Source organism: Corvus hawaiiensis, chromosome 4, assembly GCF_020740725.1.
Source record: "Corvus hawaiiensis isolate bCorHaw1 chromosome 4, bCorHaw1.pri.cur, whole genome shotgun sequence".
In the NCBI taxonomy this organism is placed as follows: domain Eukaryota; kingdom Metazoa; phylum Chordata; class Aves; order Passeriformes; family Corvidae; genus Corvus; species Corvus hawaiiensis.
This window is the reverse complement of record NC_063216.1, coordinates 31,938,494-31,958,688: the sequence shown is the minus strand read 5'-3', so window position 1 is coordinate 31,958,688 and position 20,195 is coordinate 31,938,494. Positions and strand designations below refer to the sequence as shown.

General features: G+C 45.0%; 1 protein-coding gene across 2 annotated transcripts; it reads left to right on the top strand.

The window, feature by feature from the left end:
* Nucleotides 1-48: 48 nt before the first annotated feature.
* Nucleotides 49-18,722, top strand: WDR91 (WD repeat domain 91). 2 transcript variants are annotated; one of them, XM_048301794.1, is made up of 15 exons: nt 49-211; nt 1,904-2,083; nt 3,079-3,286; nt 4,130-4,212; nt 6,352-6,476; nt 8,403-8,580; nt 8,849-9,007; nt 11,062-11,261; nt 11,703-11,853; nt 13,322-13,416; nt 13,736-13,904; nt 14,609-14,717; nt 16,178-16,290; nt 17,027-17,224; nt 18,080-18,722. In XM_048301794.1, the coding sequence occupies exons 1-15, from the start codon at nt 89-91 to the stop codon at nt 18,242-18,244; spliced, it is 2,256 nt and encodes a 751-aa protein (XP_048157751.1). In that variant the 5' UTR covers nt 49-88; the 3' UTR covers nt 18,245-18,722. The 2 variants fall into 2 exon arrangements, with proteins under 2 accessions (XP_048157751.1, XP_048157750.1); XM_048301793.1 differs by having other exon boundaries at nt 11,047-11,261.
* Nucleotides 18,723-20,195: the final 1,473 nt, after the last annotated feature.

The window sequence follows — 20,195 nt, the reverse complement described above, 5'->3', positions numbered from 1 at the left end:
CTGGGCCGCGCCATCCCCTCCCCGCCACGCCCCGCCCCGCCCCGCCCCGCCCGTGGGCGGACGGAGCCGGCGGCGCCGCGGGGCCCCCATGGCGGCGGCAACGGAGCGCACGGACGAGCTGGTGCGGGAGTATCTGCTCTTCCGCGGCTTCACCGCCGCCCTCAAGCAGCTGGACGCCGAGATCAAGGCGGACCGGGAGAAGGGTTTCCGGGTGAGCGGCGGCTGCGTCCCCGTTCCGGGCGGGTGCTGGGCGCGGGTGCCCCCCGGGGAGGACGCGCTCCCCGGGCGGGCCGCGGGCGCCTCTCCGCGCTCCAGGGGCTGGGCGAGGGCAGCGAGCCTGGCGGTGGGGGGAGCTCTCGGAGCCCCCGCGCTTCCCCGGGGGAGCGGCCGCCCCGGGCCCGCTGGGCTGGGCTGGGCTGGGCGCCGGGGCCCGGCCGGCCGCACAGGCGGGACCCCCGCATCCCGGAGCCGCCCGGCCCGCCCTGCCGGCGTTTCTGGCGGCGGGCTTTAGCCGGTTGAAGGCTCCCTTCCCACTCGGCTCCGGACCGGCATCAGCGCAGGACAGGGAGCTCCATCCCCTCGCCTGCCTTCCGAGCCAGGGGCTGCAGTTCACAGCAGCCGCTGGTCAGCCTGGCCGGCTGTGGACCCTGCGTCCGACCTGTAACCCACCAGCGGATTCTCGGCTTCGAGTCGCGAAGAACGGAGGAGACCGCGTAGTGAGAGGGCAGCCACAGGAAGACATTTCTTTGCCTGCGTCTTTTCTCGGTCATGAGATTTTTATCCAGCGGATTTATAGCTCTGCTCTTTAGTTTGTATGTCTTGAGTACCAGCTACCTGGACTAACGTGTGGAAATTGGCAGACAATTTGCCAGTCTCAAAAATACAGTTTCAGGCCTTTGTGTGAGCTTCATGTTCCTGTAGCAACAGTTTTGGGTACCGAATGTAGTGCTTTGAACAGTCAGAGTTTTCTTTGACCAGTAATACAAGCACTACTTTTATCATTAATAAAGCATGTTGCTTTTATTTTTTAAAACACTAGCACTTTGCTAATGTTAGCAGTTGGCAAACAGCTGACTTAATTGGAATTATTGTCCAAGAAGGGTCTGCTGGGGTCACAAACTTCAGTTTTCTATATCTGCAGGAAGCCACAGAGATAAAAGTTGGGTATGTCCTAAGATACTAACTGTTGAGGGGAGAACAAACCACATACAAAACAACCTTAGTTTAATTTTATAGAGGATGCAGTTTTTTTCTTTTTTTGATGCCTGTCTTGGCCATCAGAAACCACTGAACAAGAAAATCTATTCCCACACCACCATTCTGCCTTATTCATGTTGCAGAAATGATTTCCAAAGAGACATAATGATACAAAAAATCCTGTTGCAAAGTTTTATGCCTGCCTTGTTAGTAGATGATGTTATTAAAAATCAAGGTAATTCAAAGATTGCATTAAAGCAGAACTGACTTCCTCTTTCTGTTGGCTAAATACAGGGGTATTTTCTGTTAGTCTAAAAATAACGCCTTTTTTTTCAGGTGCTGCACTTGAGTTTTCAACATTTAATCACGTTATTACTTTTATTATCAACTGACTTTTAAAAGAGGCGGAAAGCTGTGCTTACTTGCCAAAACGCCCGTCAATTGGGTTCAACAAAATGTCAATTTCTGTCAAAATCTGTTTGGCTATGTTCTATCATATTCTTTTTCCCTTCATTTGAAAAGTGCTGTGGAGTGGAAGAATGCTAATACAAAATGCAGAGTGTTTCTGGGATTAGGAAATAGCTAATGCATAAGGATTGTATTGTACTACTTCTGCAGTTAAAGCTTCTCAGCACTAAGTTACAGAAAGTCTTGTGTCTCAAGAGCCCTCACGTGACTGAAGTCTTCCCTGGTTTGCCCTCTTTAGGTGGATAAGATAGTGGACCAGCTGCAGCAGTTTGTTCAGAGCTACGATCTGGCTGCCCTGCGGGATTACTGGAGTTATCTGGACCGACGCCTTTTCAGCCGTTTGGAAGACGTCTATCGGCCAACAGTGAACAAGCTCAAAACCAGCTTATTCCGATATTACCTTGTCCATGCTATTCAGGTAGTATTTGATTGTTAGGCTTCTATTTTATAAAGATCCTGGTTTCTGATACCAAAGCAATAAACTACCCGTGTGAGCCTCTGACAGGCCTGCTGGATAAGGAACAAGCAATTCATATGTCATGGTCAGGAGTGTAGTAAGGAGTTTGATGCAGACTCACATGACAAGCTTGTGTGCAGGATAGGGAAATTCAGGCAAGAGGGAAACATGGTTTTCTGGGAGCAAGATAGTCACACTCCCATAAAGACAGATTCCCCTCAGAAAGGACAGCTGTACTGCTAGCTCAGTCCTGCTCAGTTAACTTGGATACTGGCAGAGAAGACGAGGTTCAAACTGGAACAAGGAAATATGGGAGAGAAAATGGATGTCTTTTTGCTTGCTTTGAATAGAAAAGAATGAGCTTAAAATGGAACAGAGATTTTTCTGTTCAAACCTTGTAAAGTCAGTGGAGTATGTTCTCCCCTTGATTCTTCCTTCTTGATTCCATTCCCTGATGGAAGATCTTTAATGATGGGTGTTGGTGGAGGAGTCAAAATCTAATGCATCTTTCTAAAAGTGTGTTTTTTCATGTTTTGTTTTGCCATGTGCTTACCCTGAGGTGTGACAGTCCTGTCTGAATAATGTGTCAGATGGAAACCTTTTCAGGCTGCATCTGCTGTAGACTTGAGTAATTTGAATTATACTTTGGTCCTGTATAAGAATGCTCATGTCTCATTGCACTGGTTTAACTGGAAATCAGTGTGTTTGGTTCAATTGGTCTCAGCCTTTAAACAGGATTGTGGTGACTAGAAACAAGGTTGGATTAAGTGCATTTGTGAGCTTTTCCTAGTGTATTTGGGATTCTTTTGTTTCCTGATGAATGTTTAACTAACCACTTGTTGTGTCAGATGGTGAAAGTAGTTGTTACTGTGTTCATAACAAAAAGCAAATGTTCCTAGACCTAACCTGGTGGCACTAACGGAAGTGTGAGCCCTGTTCTTCTTGCTGTGTTTCAGAATGGCCGCAATGACAAGGCGCAAGAGTTTTTCCTCAAGCTGGCCTCCGAGCTCCAGAACCAGGCAGAGTGGAAGGATTGGTTTGTCCTGCCCTTCCTCCCTGCTCCAGATTCCAACCCCACCTTTGCCACCTATTTCTCACGCCAGTGGGCAGATACGTTCATCGTGTCCCTGCACAACTTCCTGAGCGTCTTATTTCAGTGCATGCATATCCTTTTTTGCAACTAATAGTTAAATCTCCCTTGCCCTGGTGTTATACTGTTAACAGTCATGCCAAGAATATAGTACTACAGAACTTCCTGTTTTCAGGTGATTTTTTATAGCCAAGACTTAACAGAAAGCTGGTGTTTACCAGAGGATGTTGGAATAGTTACTGCTCAATTATCTGATGGTATGCTGTATTCCCTGGGCACAAACAATCGTGGTCATTGCTGATGCTGAATCATCCCGATGCTAGTGACTAGAAATCTTGTGCACATCTTGTTCTGAAATGCTTTTACTCTTTGCTTGACATAGTACAAACAGGCATACAACCTTGGGCCATAGTCCATGACTGTACTGGCATCTTCTCTTAGATCCTTCTTTGGGTACATTATGTTCACAACATTGCCTAGTGACAGCTCATTATAATAGAGCAGTTGATTGTTGGCAGAAATAAGTGTTTTGCCCCACACTACAGAGTTCTGTCTTACTTGTTTGTTGATGGGCAGGCTTATGCTGCAGCTGGAAAACAGCTCATCTTGAACTGTTTCTTCAGTGTACAGTAAAGCAGTAACAGAACCTGTCTTGTCCTCCACTTCTGACTCTAAAAAGAAATAATCTAAAAATCCTTGCAAAGTCCACATGAAATAGTTTGTGCAACAGCAAAGTAAAAAGTTGACTTAAGGAATTAAGATGTTGCTAATCTTCTGGTCATGCACATACTTTTTCCTGATTGTATGGACTGGGCAGCTTTGTTTTTACAGGTAAACAGCTGGTATGGAGTGCTGGCTTTTAGAATTAAGCCAGGTGCACACAAGTTACTGCCTCGATTTTCTTTAACATTGCTTACCAGTTCCAGTCATACTGAACTTTGAAGCTGAATGTCTCAGGAGCAGTCTCATACAAGAAGAAAATGAATCGTTGCGGCATAAGGTCAGAACTGAGATCACTTTTTAGCTGCTGACTGACGCTGTGAGTTTTGTAAAATTGGTTCCATCAGTTCGAGAATATTGTAACTGTTCAGTTTGGTGCAGTTATTCAAAGGCAGATTCTTTAAGTGTGCTGTTTTATTTTGATTTATCTTTCAATTGTCTCCAGCAAGCTTAAGGTTGTGATCATATTGTGAAATGTGTGTTTAGGGTATTCCCGTCCCTCTGCTGGAGGTGATTGTCCCCCCTCCCTGTGCTGTCTGACAGGTGACTGAATACTATACAAACTCCTTTTCTGTTACACTGCAAAGCCAAAACAAGGTGAAACTAGTGGTAGGGTGTATGTCATAGAATTATAGAATGGGTTAGGTTGGAAGGGGTGTATGGCTGATTTTGTGAATAGTATTCCGTCACTTCCAGGTTTTAGCTGATAGAGCAATAGAAGCTATAGAAACGGGCAGTAAGTTCTGGCAAAGAGACAGGAACTGTTACTTTTGAAATGACTACTTCACCATGTTTGATGTGCACTCAAAGCAATTTAGACCAACTAATGGAAATGTGAATGTCTGTTTCCCAATTCTAGATCTTACAGTAAACCATAAGAAGGGTCGATTGGTTCAGACAAAATATTGCCCAGCTCCATGTCTTGTGTTTGACAGTATCATCAGCAGATACTTAGGAGAGGGTGTAACATGGGTCAGTCATTTCTGAGTGTAACTTCCTATTAGATTTATAAAATCTGCAGTTTAAGAACTTTCTAAACTATAGATCACATGTGGATGCTCACATACAAGTAGGAAGGCTTATTCATGTAAGCGGAACTTTAATTTCACTTCCTCAGACATACCAAATAAAAGCTGTTTCTGTATAAATACTTCAGTAAAGTTTGTGCTTTGCCTCCTGTGTTACAAAACATTGTTGTATGTTGTGCTTTCTGCTTTTACTGTTTTAATAGCTGTTCAACACTATCCTAAAAATTGAAGTAAAATAGAATCATTGATTTCAAAAAGGAGGCAGTTTTGGGGGAAAAAACCTGAGGTTTGTCACTGTATTGTATGGAGTTAGTTCAGTCAGACATTGACAGGAGGGTTCTGCAAAGATGGTCAGTGAATAGGGACAGCAGGATAAGAAATAGACATTTTTGAAATGGAGCTCTTTTATTTCCTCCAATTTTGTATTCTTTACTTTTAGTCAAATTAAAGCTATGGTTGGTGTTCTGCATGTTGTTTGATATCATTTGCAGTCTGGATAAGAGTTTTCTGGCAAATTGACAGAGCTAAAACTAGACTTTCCCTTTTAGAGAACTCCTCGGGTCAGAGGAGGAATCAGCTACCTATAGAATACAGGTTTTAAAAAAAGATGTGAATAAATACTGAATTTTATGGTAGCGGAAATTAAGTACTGATTCTGTTTTATGCTGCTGGAACAATGCAAATACATAAATAGCAAGCTAGATTTCTAAAGCTCATTTTTCTTCCTGTATTTTCTTTCCTTAAATACAAGATAAAAAGAAAAAGAATTATGTCTGAAAAACAAATGTACAGAAGCAGAAAAGCCTGAGGAACTCTTTGTGTGAATAAGAGTCACAGGCATAAACCACATCTGTTCCAGAAAGCTGCATCCTGAGGTTCCTCTCTGCTGAGGAGAAAAAGAGACAGTTTTCTTTCTCCATAATGTGGAGATAAATCTCATTGTCATGCTTGGGAAGGAGTTGCACAGGGTATGGACCTGGATTTCAGGGTGACCTTGGTGCACCCTGCCAGTTCACCAAACCCTTGGCTGTGGGAAGAAGATTACCTTCTAGGCTCCGTGCCTGCATTGCCCTAGCCTCAAACTGCCTTCACAGAGAGGGATTGGTAAGCTCTGCCCTGCCCAGCTCTTGTTTCCCAGCACCACTAATGTCCCCACAGCTACAGCCCGAGGAGAGGAGTGAAGGGTTTTAAGTGGCTCCAGTTTCATGTGCGTAAAGTACCGATTGTTTTGACTAATTGGACTGATGTGGTGCTCAGCCGGTCAGAGCAACTTTTTTCCTTCCCCACCCTTCCAGGGCTGTTGAAATAAAAGGAATAAACAACTTCAGTGGGTGGGAAGGAGGTGAATCTCAGTGACCCTGTGTTCACTTGGCTCTTTTCTCGTGTTGTAGCTGTTTGCTCTGCAGGCTGAATCCTCCCGCATGAAGAAAGAGGAACTGGAGGTGGAACAAACAGTTACGCATCACAAGTTGCCTGCATATGTGGCCAACATGGATCGACTAGGGGACTCTGAACTGTAAGTGCCTGCAGGAGAAGAGCTGGGGACAGGCTTTACTGCTTTTGTTAGGTCAAGGAGGTTCCTGGAGGGTCATTTCCTTGTCCCCTGCCCTGGGAGTCAATGCAGAAAGACATCCTGGCAGAAATTATGGTGACCTAAGTAGGTTTAATGGAATTCATGACAGGCGTCTCTCCCATCATTTGGGAAGTTCTTGCAAACCAGTGAGAGCCCAAACACACATGGAAGTGATTCTGCTCTGCTCTCAGCATTGCACCAAGGTGTTCTGGGCATCTAGCATGTTAGCAGTACAGTACCCTGCAGTATTGTTCAAATGAAGTGGACTGTCTCTTGATTCCAATTTACTGAGTGCCTACAGTGCCATAGGTGAGTGCCCTATGTTGTTTTGTAGATACTGTTACTGTATGACCCAAAGGGATTCTTGTTACACAGGGATGTTTTCTTGCTTTTGCAAAGTCAAGGGAAAAGGAGCTTCTCTTCTGTGAGGCTCAGTTATGCACAGAATTCCCCATGAACTTGCTGCAGTTAAAAGTGCATTTTATGACTACATCTCTTGTATGCCTATCTCTGGAAATTAGGCAGCATACACAGTGATACAGCTTCTTTGATTGCTATTTTTTTACCCCAGTGTCAGGCAAAGCAAGTCTGTGTGTTTGGATTCACTGTGTTACTGAGGCTTTTCTTTCCTTTCTTTTAAAAGGATCTGAAAGCATATGTAGCTCAACTACAAGTTACAAATAACGCTGTGGCTCAAGTTTCTCATGTGCTTCTTTCACTTGTATTGGGACAGGAGCAGGATTGATTAAATTATCCTGTTGCTGGTGACAGATAGAAGTTGTAGCAGGTACTGCACGCAAAATGTTTTAACCTAAAAGCTGTCTGATTCAATAGACTTAAGTGTCTATTGAACTTATCTTGGTAATGGCTCTGCAGTCTTTGCACAGGACAGGCTACAGAGTTTAGTTTGTGATACATTTTTTTTAACTATGTGGAAAGCCCTGATGCTGTCTGCATGTATGGATGAGTGTGACATGAGGGATGGGATAATTTATTCCTGTATTTATTTTTGTCCATTTGAATTAGAAAAACTTGCCTAAGAAGTGATATTTCTTCTGTGTGCAACTTGTCTCTTAGTCTGAGGGCCAGTTCTGTTTGCTTATTTTCATGTCTGTGCTTAACTCAAAGCCCAGGTTTGGTAGAACAGTTCCATCCTTGAAGAGTGGATAGAGACAGTGAAGCATATTGTATTCCTCTTCCTCTTGCTGCCACTCTGCTCTCAGAGGAAGCTGTAGCAGAGTGAAGTCAGATGGTTGTATTCTGGGAAGCAGCTGCTGATTTTGGCATTGTGGATTGAGAAGGGAGGTGTTTATAATCATGGAAATGGGCTGTAACTCTCTTATTTTCTTTGGGTCTGGATTTTGAAATATTGAGGGCCTGTGCTGTAAAACTGTTGAACATAACTTGCTGATTATCAAAGAGTGTCCAGTGAAACACTGGATGCTGAATGTCTCTCAAAGTAGGTCTGTTTTATGTTTTGAATTGGGAATCCCATCTGAGTAAGTTCTACAGAAATCTGAATTCCCCTGCCTTTCCCTTAGGGTCTTTCTAAACAAACCAGATGGAGTGGAAAGAGTTTTAGGTGGCTTTAGGGTTTACAGTGGATTCAGCAACAGTTTGATCTCACTGTCTCAGTGGCATCTCTGAGAAGTGAGCTTTTGGTTACAGTAACTATAATGACCTGCTCCAGGCACTAACAGGATATTTTCAAATAGTTTTTAAATGCATAGTGGTGCATTGGCTTGGAAATGAACATCTGTTGTCCAGTGGTTCAAACAGCTGCCACTTCACTTAACTGGGTGGCCTTTGATCAGGTTACCTCGCTACACCTTCATACTCTCTTTGGTGGTGTTTTGTTTTTTTCACTAGTGATATGACCTGCAATCAGAGGAGTACAGCACATTCTCTTCAGTCCCGGGGAGGCTTTCTGTCCTCTTTTCTCTCCCAAAGTAAAAAGGGCCCTTCCAGACCAACCCATTCAAGTGGGGCTTCTCCAACGCAGACTGGCAATATGCTGCTAGGGAAGAAAGAACCAACAAATCACCAGGTAATTCTCAACTGAAAGTTGCTCAGTCTCCAAGGAGTTAACTTGCAGCATGGCACTGCTCCAAGGTTTTGCTTGCACTTGAAAAATTAAATGTCCTTTCCTGCCTTGCAAACGTATGCTGGGCCTGAATGCAGCACAAGAACAGCGGCTGTCTTCTAAGAGCTTGTGGAGCCTTTGCAGGTGCTTCGTTGCTTTGCTGCTGCTTTTGCTCTTTGTTCTGCAGCCTGGTACAAGCATAACTTTGCCCAGTCACTTCTCTGCCTTCCAGAGTGCCAAAGGAAAAGAAGGAACAGTGAGCTGTAAGGACGGAAAGATCCCCTTCAGTGGTTTAGTGGCAGGCGAGTCCAGTTCCCTGCAGCAGCGGCAGAAGCGCTTGCAAGAGCATGGGAAAGAAAGGAAGGAACTGTTGTCGAAAGGGACCTTCCAGGTACTGGTCAGCACTGCAAGGCTTGGAAGCAGAAGGCTGGTATTTCTGTAAAACTAAGTGGTGAAACAAGTGCCAGTGTTTCCTTTAAGCTTTGGAATTGCTAGGCAGAAGTAACTGTATCAAAGGTTAATGTCTGTAGTTAATCAACTCCTTCTACACTTCGTTTGTTTCTGTGTCCCTGGAAGGTAATCAGTACTGGCATTTCAAATGGAAGAAGAGTTGTCCTTTGTCTCCATGTTTTTCAACAACCTGGTCCTGAGGCTTCATTAAGGTTTCATTCACTTTTAATGGTTGTGTTCCAATATCTTGTTAAAATCTCCATTCCTCAGTGGTAATGAACTTGGCTCACTCATTCAACCAAAGTGAGTTCTGTTCCTGTAGGTTCCTAGGCTGATTTATGCAGGCTCTGTGTGGGATGATGAAAACTAATGGAAAATTTTCCTGGATAGGAGTGGAAGTTGCTTTCTTAGCAACATTTTCTTTTTGGAGTTTTTTGCACTTTATTGTTGCAGTTTTGCCTGGGGGTGTGCCCTGCTTTAAAATCTAATGAAACAATAGAACTGTGTCCTGGATTTTAACTGCTGAAGGTCAGCAGACTACTTCCGTTCACCTGTGTGTTGTCTGGCTTTTAGCAGCCATGTTGTCAAAAAAAAATACAGAGCACAGGCAGCATCTCAGCCATTGTTATTTTGTCTGTATGAGACATTCTGCGGTGTGGAGAGACAGTGCTGAGGGACTGTTGCCCATTGGCCAATGTGTGGCTGTTCTGTGTGTGGGAGTGCTGTTTTAAAGAGATGTTACTCTATCACTCAGCATTCAAGGCCTTGAGAGAACTTTTTTCTTCATGGTTCATCTAAAACACTTTCAGCACTGGTTGGAAAATTGCAAAGCCCAATTTCCCAGTAAGTTTCCTTTGACTTTCCTTTTTCTATGATGTTCCAGGTTAAGGCAGTGATTTTTGGGCTGTGTAAAGATTGGTTCTTGTGCTGTTGGGGAAGCTTGATACTCTTTAACTTTCTCTTGTACTCAAAGTATGTGAGCAAAAAGGAAACTGAAAGGTGGCACTGTTTCTTTCACGTGAGTGTCATTCACTGGTTGTTACCTCCCCACACTAACTAGCAGAATAATTCTTGGATTTATTTCCCAATCTTTTCCAGCTCTGTGATTTCAGATGATTTGATTATTCAATGCTTGATCCGTTGGTCACGATGTGAGGCTACTGTAAATTAGGCAAGCATGTGTTACAGAACAGGAATTCAAATCCATCAATACCAATACCATTTAGGGACACTTAGTTTTCTTATCAAAAGAATGCTAGCAGGTAATTTACCTCCTTATGTGCTGTATCTGCTTCTTGTTCAGCTTCTGGTGGCAAGAGAAAACTAAGCTGCTTCCAGATATTTCTGCCATGCAGATCTTGTCTCATCCAGATACTTTCACCTCCTAAAACTCCGTTTGTTCTGTCTGCCCTGTCAGATTGGGTTTTAAGCTTTTGGACTCATGTGTCAGCTCTACTGTTGTCATCAGTCAGTTGGCTGCAGTGGTGGCTCCAGTGTGCACTGTCTAAAATCTCTGGCAGATGAGGATAATCCATCCACTGGGGTTTGAGATCCAACAAGTTTTTGTGCAGGTTTGCTGAACTGCATAGTATACAGACTTAACTTACATTGCCGAAGACAAGAATTCCTTGAAATATTTTGATTTACTTGTGAATCTGTGCTCTAATGGCCCATCTAAATGGACCTCTGATATACCTCTGGCTGAAGTATGCTAGAAATGTTGTGGTTCCTTTAATTCTTACAGGAAAGTATATAGCTGGGCACATGGAGGGGGATATAAGGGACTCAACAACTAAGCAGGTCATATAAAATAGTGCAATTGTGCAACACATGGTCCTTGTGCTCAGAAAGGTCCCTGGCAGAAGGAGTGTTGGGCTGACAATGCTTCTGTTTTTTTGCAGCTTCTTTTTTTTTTTTCTCCCAGCAGGCTGGGATAGCTGAGGAGCTTGATATGGAGCTGCTTCCTTGTATTTCACACAGGATTTCTTCCTTCAGGGCCAAAGTGCTGAGAAGAAAACAGATACTAGCATAGCTGAGGCAGAACCATGCTCAGATCTGCATGCTGAGCAAACAGAGACTTCAGCCAAAGTTCCTGGCAGCAGTGCAGAGGCTGTGGGGGTTCGGCAGGAGCAGCCTTTCATCGTCCTGAGCCAGGAGGAGTATGGGGAGCACCATTCATCCATCATGTACTGCAGGTAATGCACTGGCAGAAGAGGGCTCTCTTGTAGAAGCCTCTGCAGGAGGATCAGCTGTGTCTGGCCTCTTTCTTCCAGTCTCTGTTCTGTCCAGCACGTTGGACATGTGCTCTCAGTTGTAGGGCAGTCAAGCTGGTGTGACTGAAAATAGCATGTAGCTTGTGCAGTGAGAATGGACAGAGATTTTTGTGACTGGGCAATGCTAGCCAGGAAGAAACTCCCTTGGAAAGCAGGATGGTATTGCTTAAGGGAATTATGCTTTACGTCTGGAGCTTAGTGCCCTTCATTGTGCCAGTTACTGTGAAGTGAACAGGAAGTGATGCAAAGAAGTTCTGATTCCTGCAGAAGGAACTCGTGTGTGGCCAGGAAAGGAAGGATTAGCGGATTGCATCTAAGAATTTGAAGCAGAAAAATATCCCAACAGTTTCATTCTACACACAGGGTTGATTGTTCTGGACGGAGGGTGGCCAGCTTGGACGTGGATGGGGTCATCAAAGTCTGGTCTTTTAACCCCATAATGCAAACTAAAGCTTCATCCATTTCCAAATCTCCATTGCTGTCCCTGGAATGGGCCACCAAGCGTGATCGGCTGGTGAGTAGTCTGCATGTGGAAGCACAGCAGATGATTTGGGGCTGTGTTGCTACGTGTTGCATGTTCACTTCTAGACAGCTGTACTGTGGATAAGATTGAGGCAGCGGTTAGTTTCCACTTTTAGTGGGACACGGGGAACCAAAGTCTCTAGGGTCTAAGAAAAACTAGAGTGGGGAGTGTATGCTTTGTATTGAGCAAGGAGTTCACCACCACTTGCCCTGAAACAGAAATTCCCAAGCTGCAGTGTGGGTACAGCTGCAGGATAGAAGTTGTTCCTTTGAGAGAAGTGCCTGACTTCACACAGATCACGCAGCAACTTGTAAAGACAGGCAGAGGCAACTGAGTACAACAGCCTGTGGGAGGCCTGCAGCAGAGACCTGTGGAGCTTTACTCATACCCTGAGCCAGCAGCAGAGAGGGGGAAACAGGGTTGTGGGGGTGGCATTTTACTTGTGCAGGTGTGAAAAAAGCTCCATGGCTAGTTTTAGACTGTTGTCTTATGAGCTGAGTGTTTGTGTGTGCATAAGGAGCTTGTTTAAATAACATGGCAGTTTAAATGTTTCCTATATCCCTTTTTCTCTAGTTCTGTTACTAGAGAGGACCCTTAAATTATATGCATTCTTCTGAGTCCTAGAACTGTTGCTAGTGTTTCATGCCCTCCCTTGGCAGATACAGGGCTGTATGAGAAGGCTGGCCTGCAAATGAGGCGGCATTTTTCCCATTTTGGCACTGACAATGTGTGGCTTGCTAACCCCAAAATGCCACCTGTGAAGAGCTGGTGCTACAGCTCATCTCTTCTTTTGCTTTTAGAAAGCAAGCTGTTGATGCAGTTGTTGTGCTTTGTTTGTTGTGATGATGTTTCTTCTGCTTTGTGGAATTTATTTCCTTCTTGCTAATAGAAAGATTTTTCATTCTGAAATACATGTGGGATTGATCAGCAAACTAGGCACTGAAGTGACAAAGATCTGTCTTGCTCGATTTTTCTTTTATAATGCATCTCTCTATGATTTAAATTTTAATTGAAATTGTAACACCACTAATAAAGCATGTGTGAGCTCTTCTGGATGATTTCATCCTCCCGTGGGTGAAAGGAGTTGGCTTCCACTTGATTTTGTCTTTAGCAGACAGTTAACAATCTTAAGCCTCTCTGTCCTTGGCCCCTAGATATTGAGATTCCATCCATGTTTTGCATCCTATAATGTTGAGCTGTGATCTAGGAAGTGGCATTTATGCCACCTTGGAGCCTATTAGATCTTTTTCTCATTGGAAGGGAGGGTTTTAGCTCTGACTTCTGTGGCTCTGGGGTAGTCCTACTCAGTGTGATTGCACAGGAAGACAGGATGTACCATAATGAAGTAATATTTAGTCTGAAAGGATAGATAGAAAAAAATTATTAAGTCTTGGTGGTTGTTGGACAGCATCATTGTACTGTTCACTCACACTCTTTCCATCTCCCTGCTGGTTTCAAGCTATTGCTTGGCAGTGGGGTTGGGACGGTTCGTCTTTATGACACAGAAGCAAAGAAGAATCTCTGTGAAATCAGCATTGATGAAGACATGCCCAGGTAACTCTGGAATACTGATTTTTATATATAAATATAAATAAATTGTGTTGGTTTTAACAGTGAACATCTCAATGTTCCTGCTGCTTTTCTGCAACTGCAGGACAATCCAGCCTTCATCTAGAGGGCAGTCCCTGCCTGAGCAGCGTAAAACTGCTCAGTTAAATGGGAGACACTCAAAATATGTCTAAGCACATGAATCCTGCCCTCCTTTACAGTGCACCTTGTCTTGCGGGGTCTTAATGGGAGAGCTCGTAGGTGAGTGTTTTGCTTGAGGCAGCTGCAGGAGAGAGGTGATTCAGACCATGTGCCTGTGTTTCAGGATCCTCTCGCTTGCCTGCAGCCCAAGTGGTGCCTCCTTTGTCTGCTCTGCAGCAGCCCAGAGCCCCATCTCCCACATTGACTTCTCAGTAATCAACTCTGGGGGCAAAAGCGTGAACCAAGTTCCTGGGAAGCTGCTACTGTGGGACACTAAAACGATGAAGCAGCAGGTACTTGCTGGGTTTCTTTTCCTTTCTCAGTCTGCTTGCTGAGAATGAGTGTCTTCTGTTTCAATGTGTAGGAGCCCTCTTTCTAAATTTTGATGACTTTCTTTTCAACACCCTTCTTTTTCCTCCTTCTTCCTTTCCCCTCTGTCACATTCAGGATAAAAATAAATAATGTAAGTAGCTGCTGGATTGGGTGAAGTTTTTTTTTTTTTATTGGTGCGTTGGGGTTTTTATGAGGGATTCTTCAGAATAGTCCATGGCCTTGTTTCTATCCTGGTTGCACAGTTTGTGACTGGAAATATCCTGAGTGGATTGGCTGATGCTTTGCTCAGGCTTTCTCCAGTTGAGCTATACTGAAGGGGTTTTGTTGCTGCTGTTTCCCCTGCCTTCCTTGTTTTTAAGTGAAGTGCTGTCCCTGACATGTAGGAGAAAGCAACATACTCAATCTAATGCCTGCCAGAAGCTGGTTTTGCAACCTTGAGGCCATGGCTGAGAAAGCGATGGCTTGGCTGAGATGAATTGCTGGTTTAGTGTCACACTAAAGTGCCGCTGCCAGACCTTGAAGTCTGTAGTTATTAGAGGTATAGGGCTCCAAACCAGAGTTCTTGTTACTAAATACTGTCTTTTCTTTCTTCCTTCCCCTGGAGTTCAGCTCTTCAGCCCCCCCAGCTCCATTTCTCAGCATTAATGCAAATTTTCCCTTTCAGCTGCAGTTCTCCCTGGAGCCTGAGCCCATTGCTATTAACTGCACAGCCTTCAACCACAATGGCAACCTGCTGGTCACCGGGGCTGCAGATGGGATTGTTCGTCTCTTTGGTATGGTGGGAAAGGACCTGGGGGTATTGGTTGATAGCCAGCTGTGAGGCCAGGTGGCCAAGACTGGCATCCGGGCTTGTATCACAAATAGCATGGCCAGCAGGACAAGGGAAGTGATTGTCCCCCTGCACTTGGCACTGCTGAGGTTGTATCTCAAACAGCATGTTCAGTTTTGGACCTCTCACTACAAGAAAGACATTGTGGGGCTGGAGCGTGTCCAAAGAGCAAAACCAAAGCTGGTAAAGGGTCTGGAGCACATGAGGAACAGCTGCAGGAGCTGGGGTTCTTTAGCTTGGAGAAAATGAGACAGAGGGGACACCTTACTGCTTTCTACAACTACCTGAAAGGAGGTTGTAGCCAGGTGGGTGTCAGTCCCTTCTCCCAAGTAGCAAGGGATCAGACAAGAGGAAACAGTCTCAAGCTGCATCAGGGGAGGTTTAGATTGGATATTAGGAAAACTTCCATCACCAAAGGGATTGTCAAGCACTGGAGCAGGCAGGAAAGTGCTGGAGTCACCATCCTTGGAAGTATTTAAAAGATGTTGTAGATGTGGCACTTAAGGGTATAGTTTAGTGGTGCACTTGGCAGTGCTAAAGTAACAGTTGGGCTTGATTATCTTGGAGGTCTTTTCTAACTTACATGATTCTGTGAAACTGAGTAGTGAGGTGGCCCCTAGTCCTCAGCTGGCTGCCCCTAGTACCCTTCTGCCAGCAGGGAGGCAGCTGTGGGATATGCTTGAAGACCAAGGTGGAAGCTATTGTCTCTCCTCCACAGGAGCTCTCAGGAGTGAATTGACATAGACTTTTTCTGGAGGACATTGGCTGGAGACCCTGGTAGTACTGCTGGATTTGTTGTTTCTCTCCTGCTGAAGAGGAGAGTTAATTTGCCCTTAAGCTGTGTGGTCTTGGGCTGTGTCAGGTAGCAGTACCACTAGAGGCTGAGTTGTGTGGAAAGGAATTAATGTGAGACCTCACATTTAAATGCAAGGGCTTCACATCAGTCCTGCTTCTGTGAGCAATTTCTCTTTCTCAGGTTTTTGTCCTCTTCAGCCTGTGCTTGCAATAAAGGCAGTTCATGCCTCTTACCTTTGAATGGGGAATCTGCTTCTGGCACAGGTCGAGGCTGCAGTCGCAGGTCTTTGGGACGACAGAGCTGTCAGCAGCTGGGAGGATGGGCAGGATTACTAAGGGAGGAGTGCCAGTGGTGCTTGGATGCAAAATGTTTGCAGTTGACAGTGAGTGTGTGAGCAGCCCTGTAAAGCTGAGTAGATACAATGATTTTTGTGGCCAAAGTGAAAGCCATGTGTGGGAGTATAGGCACAGGGGGCTGGGAACTGGATTGGGCTCCCCCAGGCTGGTTTGGAGGGCTGTCACAGAGAGCTTGGGAACATAAAAGTCCTCCCTCTCTTCACCTCAGCTCTGTGTGAGTACAAGGAGTGTTCAGTACTGTTCTCCCCTCAGATATGCAGCAGCATGAGTGCGCCATGAGCTGGAAGGCACATGATGGGGAAGTCTACTCCGTCGAGTTCAGCTATGATGAGAACACAGTCTACAGCATAGGCGAGGATGGCAAGGTAGGCTATGGGTGACTTCCTACTGGTCAGCTGGCAGGGAGATCACTTCTGGAGTCTTCTCCATATAGTGAGGACAAGCATAAAAATACGCTCAGATCCTGGATGATCTGTGGGCTGCTAACTGTAATCCTAGGTGTGCAGTACCACCCTGCTCCATGCTATCTGCAGAGAGAGTGGCTGAAAAGTGTATTAATAGTTGGAGCTGTCTCGGACCTTGTGTGCAAATCCTGCTGTTGGTGACATCCCCTTCCTAGATAGTCCATGTGAGGATGACCTTTCTCTGCCCCTGAGATCACCACATTTGAGATCTGGGATTCACAGGGAAGCAGATCCTTGACCACTTTGCATATATCTCCTTGTCCGCAGCTCCCTGTTGTTTATAATAAACAATTCAGTTTCTGCAGTTACATAGCCTTCAGCAGTAGAGGTGTGGCTCAGGGAGGGACCTTGGTTGAGGAGTTAAGCAAGTTCTCACCAGAATACTGCATGCAATGTGGAAGGACACATAGGCAGTAGTGCTTGTGGAAGGCAGGGCATATCTTTGCCTGGATACTAGGCACTCTTACAGCATTTGCAGTCTGTGTTTTATTAATACAGCCACTTAGATACAGATGTCAGAATGCCCTGTTCTGTTTGTGAGGAATACCTACTTGACTTAAAAGCAAAAGAAGATGACTCTACTTGCATCCCAGTTAATTTCATTATGGGCTTTTGTCATCTCTTTTTCTCATTCCAGTTTATTCAGTGGAATATCCACAAAATTGGCTTGAAGGTGTCTGAGTATGACCTTCCCAGGGAAGCTACAGGTCCTTTTATTCTGTCTGGGTACAGTGGCTACAAGCAAGTCCAGTTCCCACGAGGACGGCTTTTTGCTTTTGACTCTGAGGGCAATTACATGTTGACATGCTCTTCTACTGGGGGAGTAATATTCAAGGTAAGTCTCAGAAGTGGTGGAGAGTACTCTTAAGTATCCATACAAGCTTTTGTTAATTGTGAGAGTGCAACATCAGCCACTGGAAGTTCTTAAGCAGCACCTACTCATCTTTGCTCTGTGAAAGTTGCTGCTCAGTTTCACACGGTGTGCACTTTAGCAGTGTGTGGTGTACAGCAAGTGTTTGGGTCCTCTGTTGGTAGCTGGAGTATGTGTGCTCCTTCTTAAAGCTTAGGTTTTTGTGTCCCAAGTGCCTAGGACAAAGTTTTAATTACTTTTTAAATATATGGATGCATGCCAGTTCAATGCAAAATGTGTGATTGTTAACTGGTGCTCATCTTCAATCTGCCTTCTGTGCCTGTTGATTCTATGTTAGACCCAGCCTGATTCTCTTCCCTTATTGTGTACTGAAATTAAATGAAGGGTAAGGCTGAATGGTTCTGGGTGCCCAAATTTCGGTGCTTCAGTAGCAAGTGTTACTGATCACATGCTCATGCTCTTCCAAAGCAGATTAGATGACATTTGTACTTTGCATCTGGGGCACTCAGAGCACCTGAACTAACATGAGCTATATCTCAGGCTTATGTGCTTCTCATCAGTGTGTGCTCTTAGCCTGCTTTGTTCAATTACTGCAGTTCAGCTGATGTCAAAAGTTGAGCTGCTTGAGAACACCTGCTTCTCTAGTGAGACTGGAAACTTCCTTTCATGTGTGTGCTACACACATCTCAATATCTCTCTGATTTTCTGCTTACTTATGCATGCTGTTAGAGATTCGGAGTCTCTATCACACTTTGGCTTGTCTTGTCAGGTGCACTGCTCCCACAGCAGAAACTTACCTCCTTAAAATCTTCTTTTTAGTTAAATGGTGAGGAAAAGGTTCTGGAGAGCTGCCTTTCCCTGGGAGGACACCGAGCTCCTGTTGTCACAGTGGATTGGAGCACAGCCATGGACTGCGGGACCTGCCTCACTGCTTCTATGGACGGGAAAATTAAATTAACAACCTTACTGGCTCAAAAGTCTTAACCTGGACAGTACTGAAAGGGGAAAGAGCAATAGACTTGACAAAACCAGTGTTAACTCACAGGAACAAACTGCATGGGAGAGAAGGCAAAGCAAAGTCCCTCTTCTCATTGTAGCTTTTGCCTCTTGATAACTACATTTGCCAAACTGCTGTGCAACAGAATGCCAATATGGGACTGGATCAGTGGCAGCACTGAAAAATAAGTCTCCACTAATCCATTGAGGCAGCTGGACTTCTCTCTGTTAGGGAGTCTTGAGTAGCACGTGGGTAGAAGGCTGGGGTCACGTCAGGGTTTTGCAGAAGGTGAGGCTGGAGAAAGCAAGCATGAGGCAGCACAGTGCATGACGATAAGATGACTCAAACTGGAAAGGCTGATGAGAAACCAGAGTATTCTTTGGGTATAACATTTGTTGTTATGATTTTGTTAGTTTGTTTTTATTTGGTTTCTTTTTTTCCATAAAAAGAAAATATTCCCTTGCACTTGAGCTCTATGCTTTGTCGAGCAGTTGCTGCAAAACATGGAGGGTGGCTAAGGCAGTGATGTGCCAAGTCTCCTGCACGCAAAAAAGGCCCTTGTGCTTTCATGAGTGCTTCCAGCACCACACCAGGGTGAACCAGACATCCAGGAACAAAAATAACTCTTGTTTGGATGTATTGTGTTACCTTGCCATAGGTCTCTGCTACTAACTAGAGCAGAAATCCTGAGTCCAACTTTGAAATATTTGCGTTGGAGTTCAGAAGCTCCATAATGCCTAGCAGCTACCTGATGGCGGATAGGAGGAGGGAGGCCAGAACCAGTCTGGCCCTATATAGAGCTCTGTCACTGGAGCCGTCTCCCACTAAGCCCCCCAACATCAGGGCAAGTGCTGTGCTCAGGTATTGCATAGTCTTTGAATGGAGTAAGCAGATACATTTCATCTGCTTACACATTGCCATGGAGCTTTCTGCTGCTTATGTCCCTGGCCTGTTCTGGGAGTTTATGGTACTGTTGTTCCTTGGCAGAGCATACACTCTGCTGAAACTGAACAGCCATTCATGAGCCATATGGGTAGCCATACTCATAGACAGCTGTTCAAGGGCAACACTGCTGGATACTGAAATCCTCACTACAAGCATATTCATGCTGCAGCTATCTATTGTCCATGCAGTATCTTGCTCCTGCTGACTACAGTCTCATCTGATACCCCACCTTCCTGTTCAAGGACCTCCAAGATTAACAGGTCCCCTGGCAGACTGACATCTAAGTACAGGGTTTCCACCTCAGTGGGATGTGATGCTAATGATGCAGCTGCTCTTCATGCCACTCTGAGGTAATGTCTCCTCAAATCCAGTGCTGACTTCGAACTGGCTTCAGGAATTCCCATGGTTAGTCTGAGAGTTTAGAGAGCTCTCAGGTGGCAGCCTTTGCTGGCCTCTCAAAAGGTCAACAACGATTGCAGCTGTATTCCAAGCCCTGCAGGGTTGACTACATTGCACAGGTGTTTTAGAATTTAGAATTACGAAATTATAGAATGGTCTGGGTTGGAAGGGACCTTAAAGGTCTTCTAGTTCCAACTCTGTGCTATGGGCACGGACACCCTTCTACTAGACCAGGTTGCCCAAAGCCCCATTCAATCCAGCTTTGTACCAGGGATGTTACTTTCTTCCAGATGTTATCTTCCAGCCCTCACAGAGGGTCAGTTGAGAGTCTGGAGAGAGACCACTTTCAGGTTTGCTTCACAAGTAGGACTAAAAGCAAAACAAAAACCCCCGACCAGGGAAAGAAAGTATATAAAACATGCTCCAGCCCAAGGCTGCTATGCAAAATTATGCATTAGCACAACATGGATACTGTGCCAGAAGCCTGGAGGGAAGGAATGAACATGTTTTGCTAGAACAATGCTCAACAATGCTGTATTCCTAGAGGAGCTTTTACTCCGTGCTTTGTCCGGGCTCCCCTCTCTCCGCTCTTCC

What these genes read in the sequence shown, in the direction of transcription:
- WDR91 (XM_048301793.1), top strand. Translation starts at nt 89, where the DNA reads ATGGCGGCGGCAACGGAGCGCACGGACGAGCTGGTGCGGGAGTATCTG. An exon ending in CGTCTTATTTCAGTGCATGC is followed by an intron (nt 3,287 to 4,129) that starts ATATCCTTTTTT and finishes AACATTGCTTAC; the next exon opens with CAGTTCCAGTCATACTGAAC. An exon ending in TCATCCATCATGTACTGCAG is followed by an intron (nt 11,262 to 11,702) that starts GTAATGCACTGG and finishes TTCTACACACAG; the next exon opens with GGTTGATTGTTCTGGACGGA.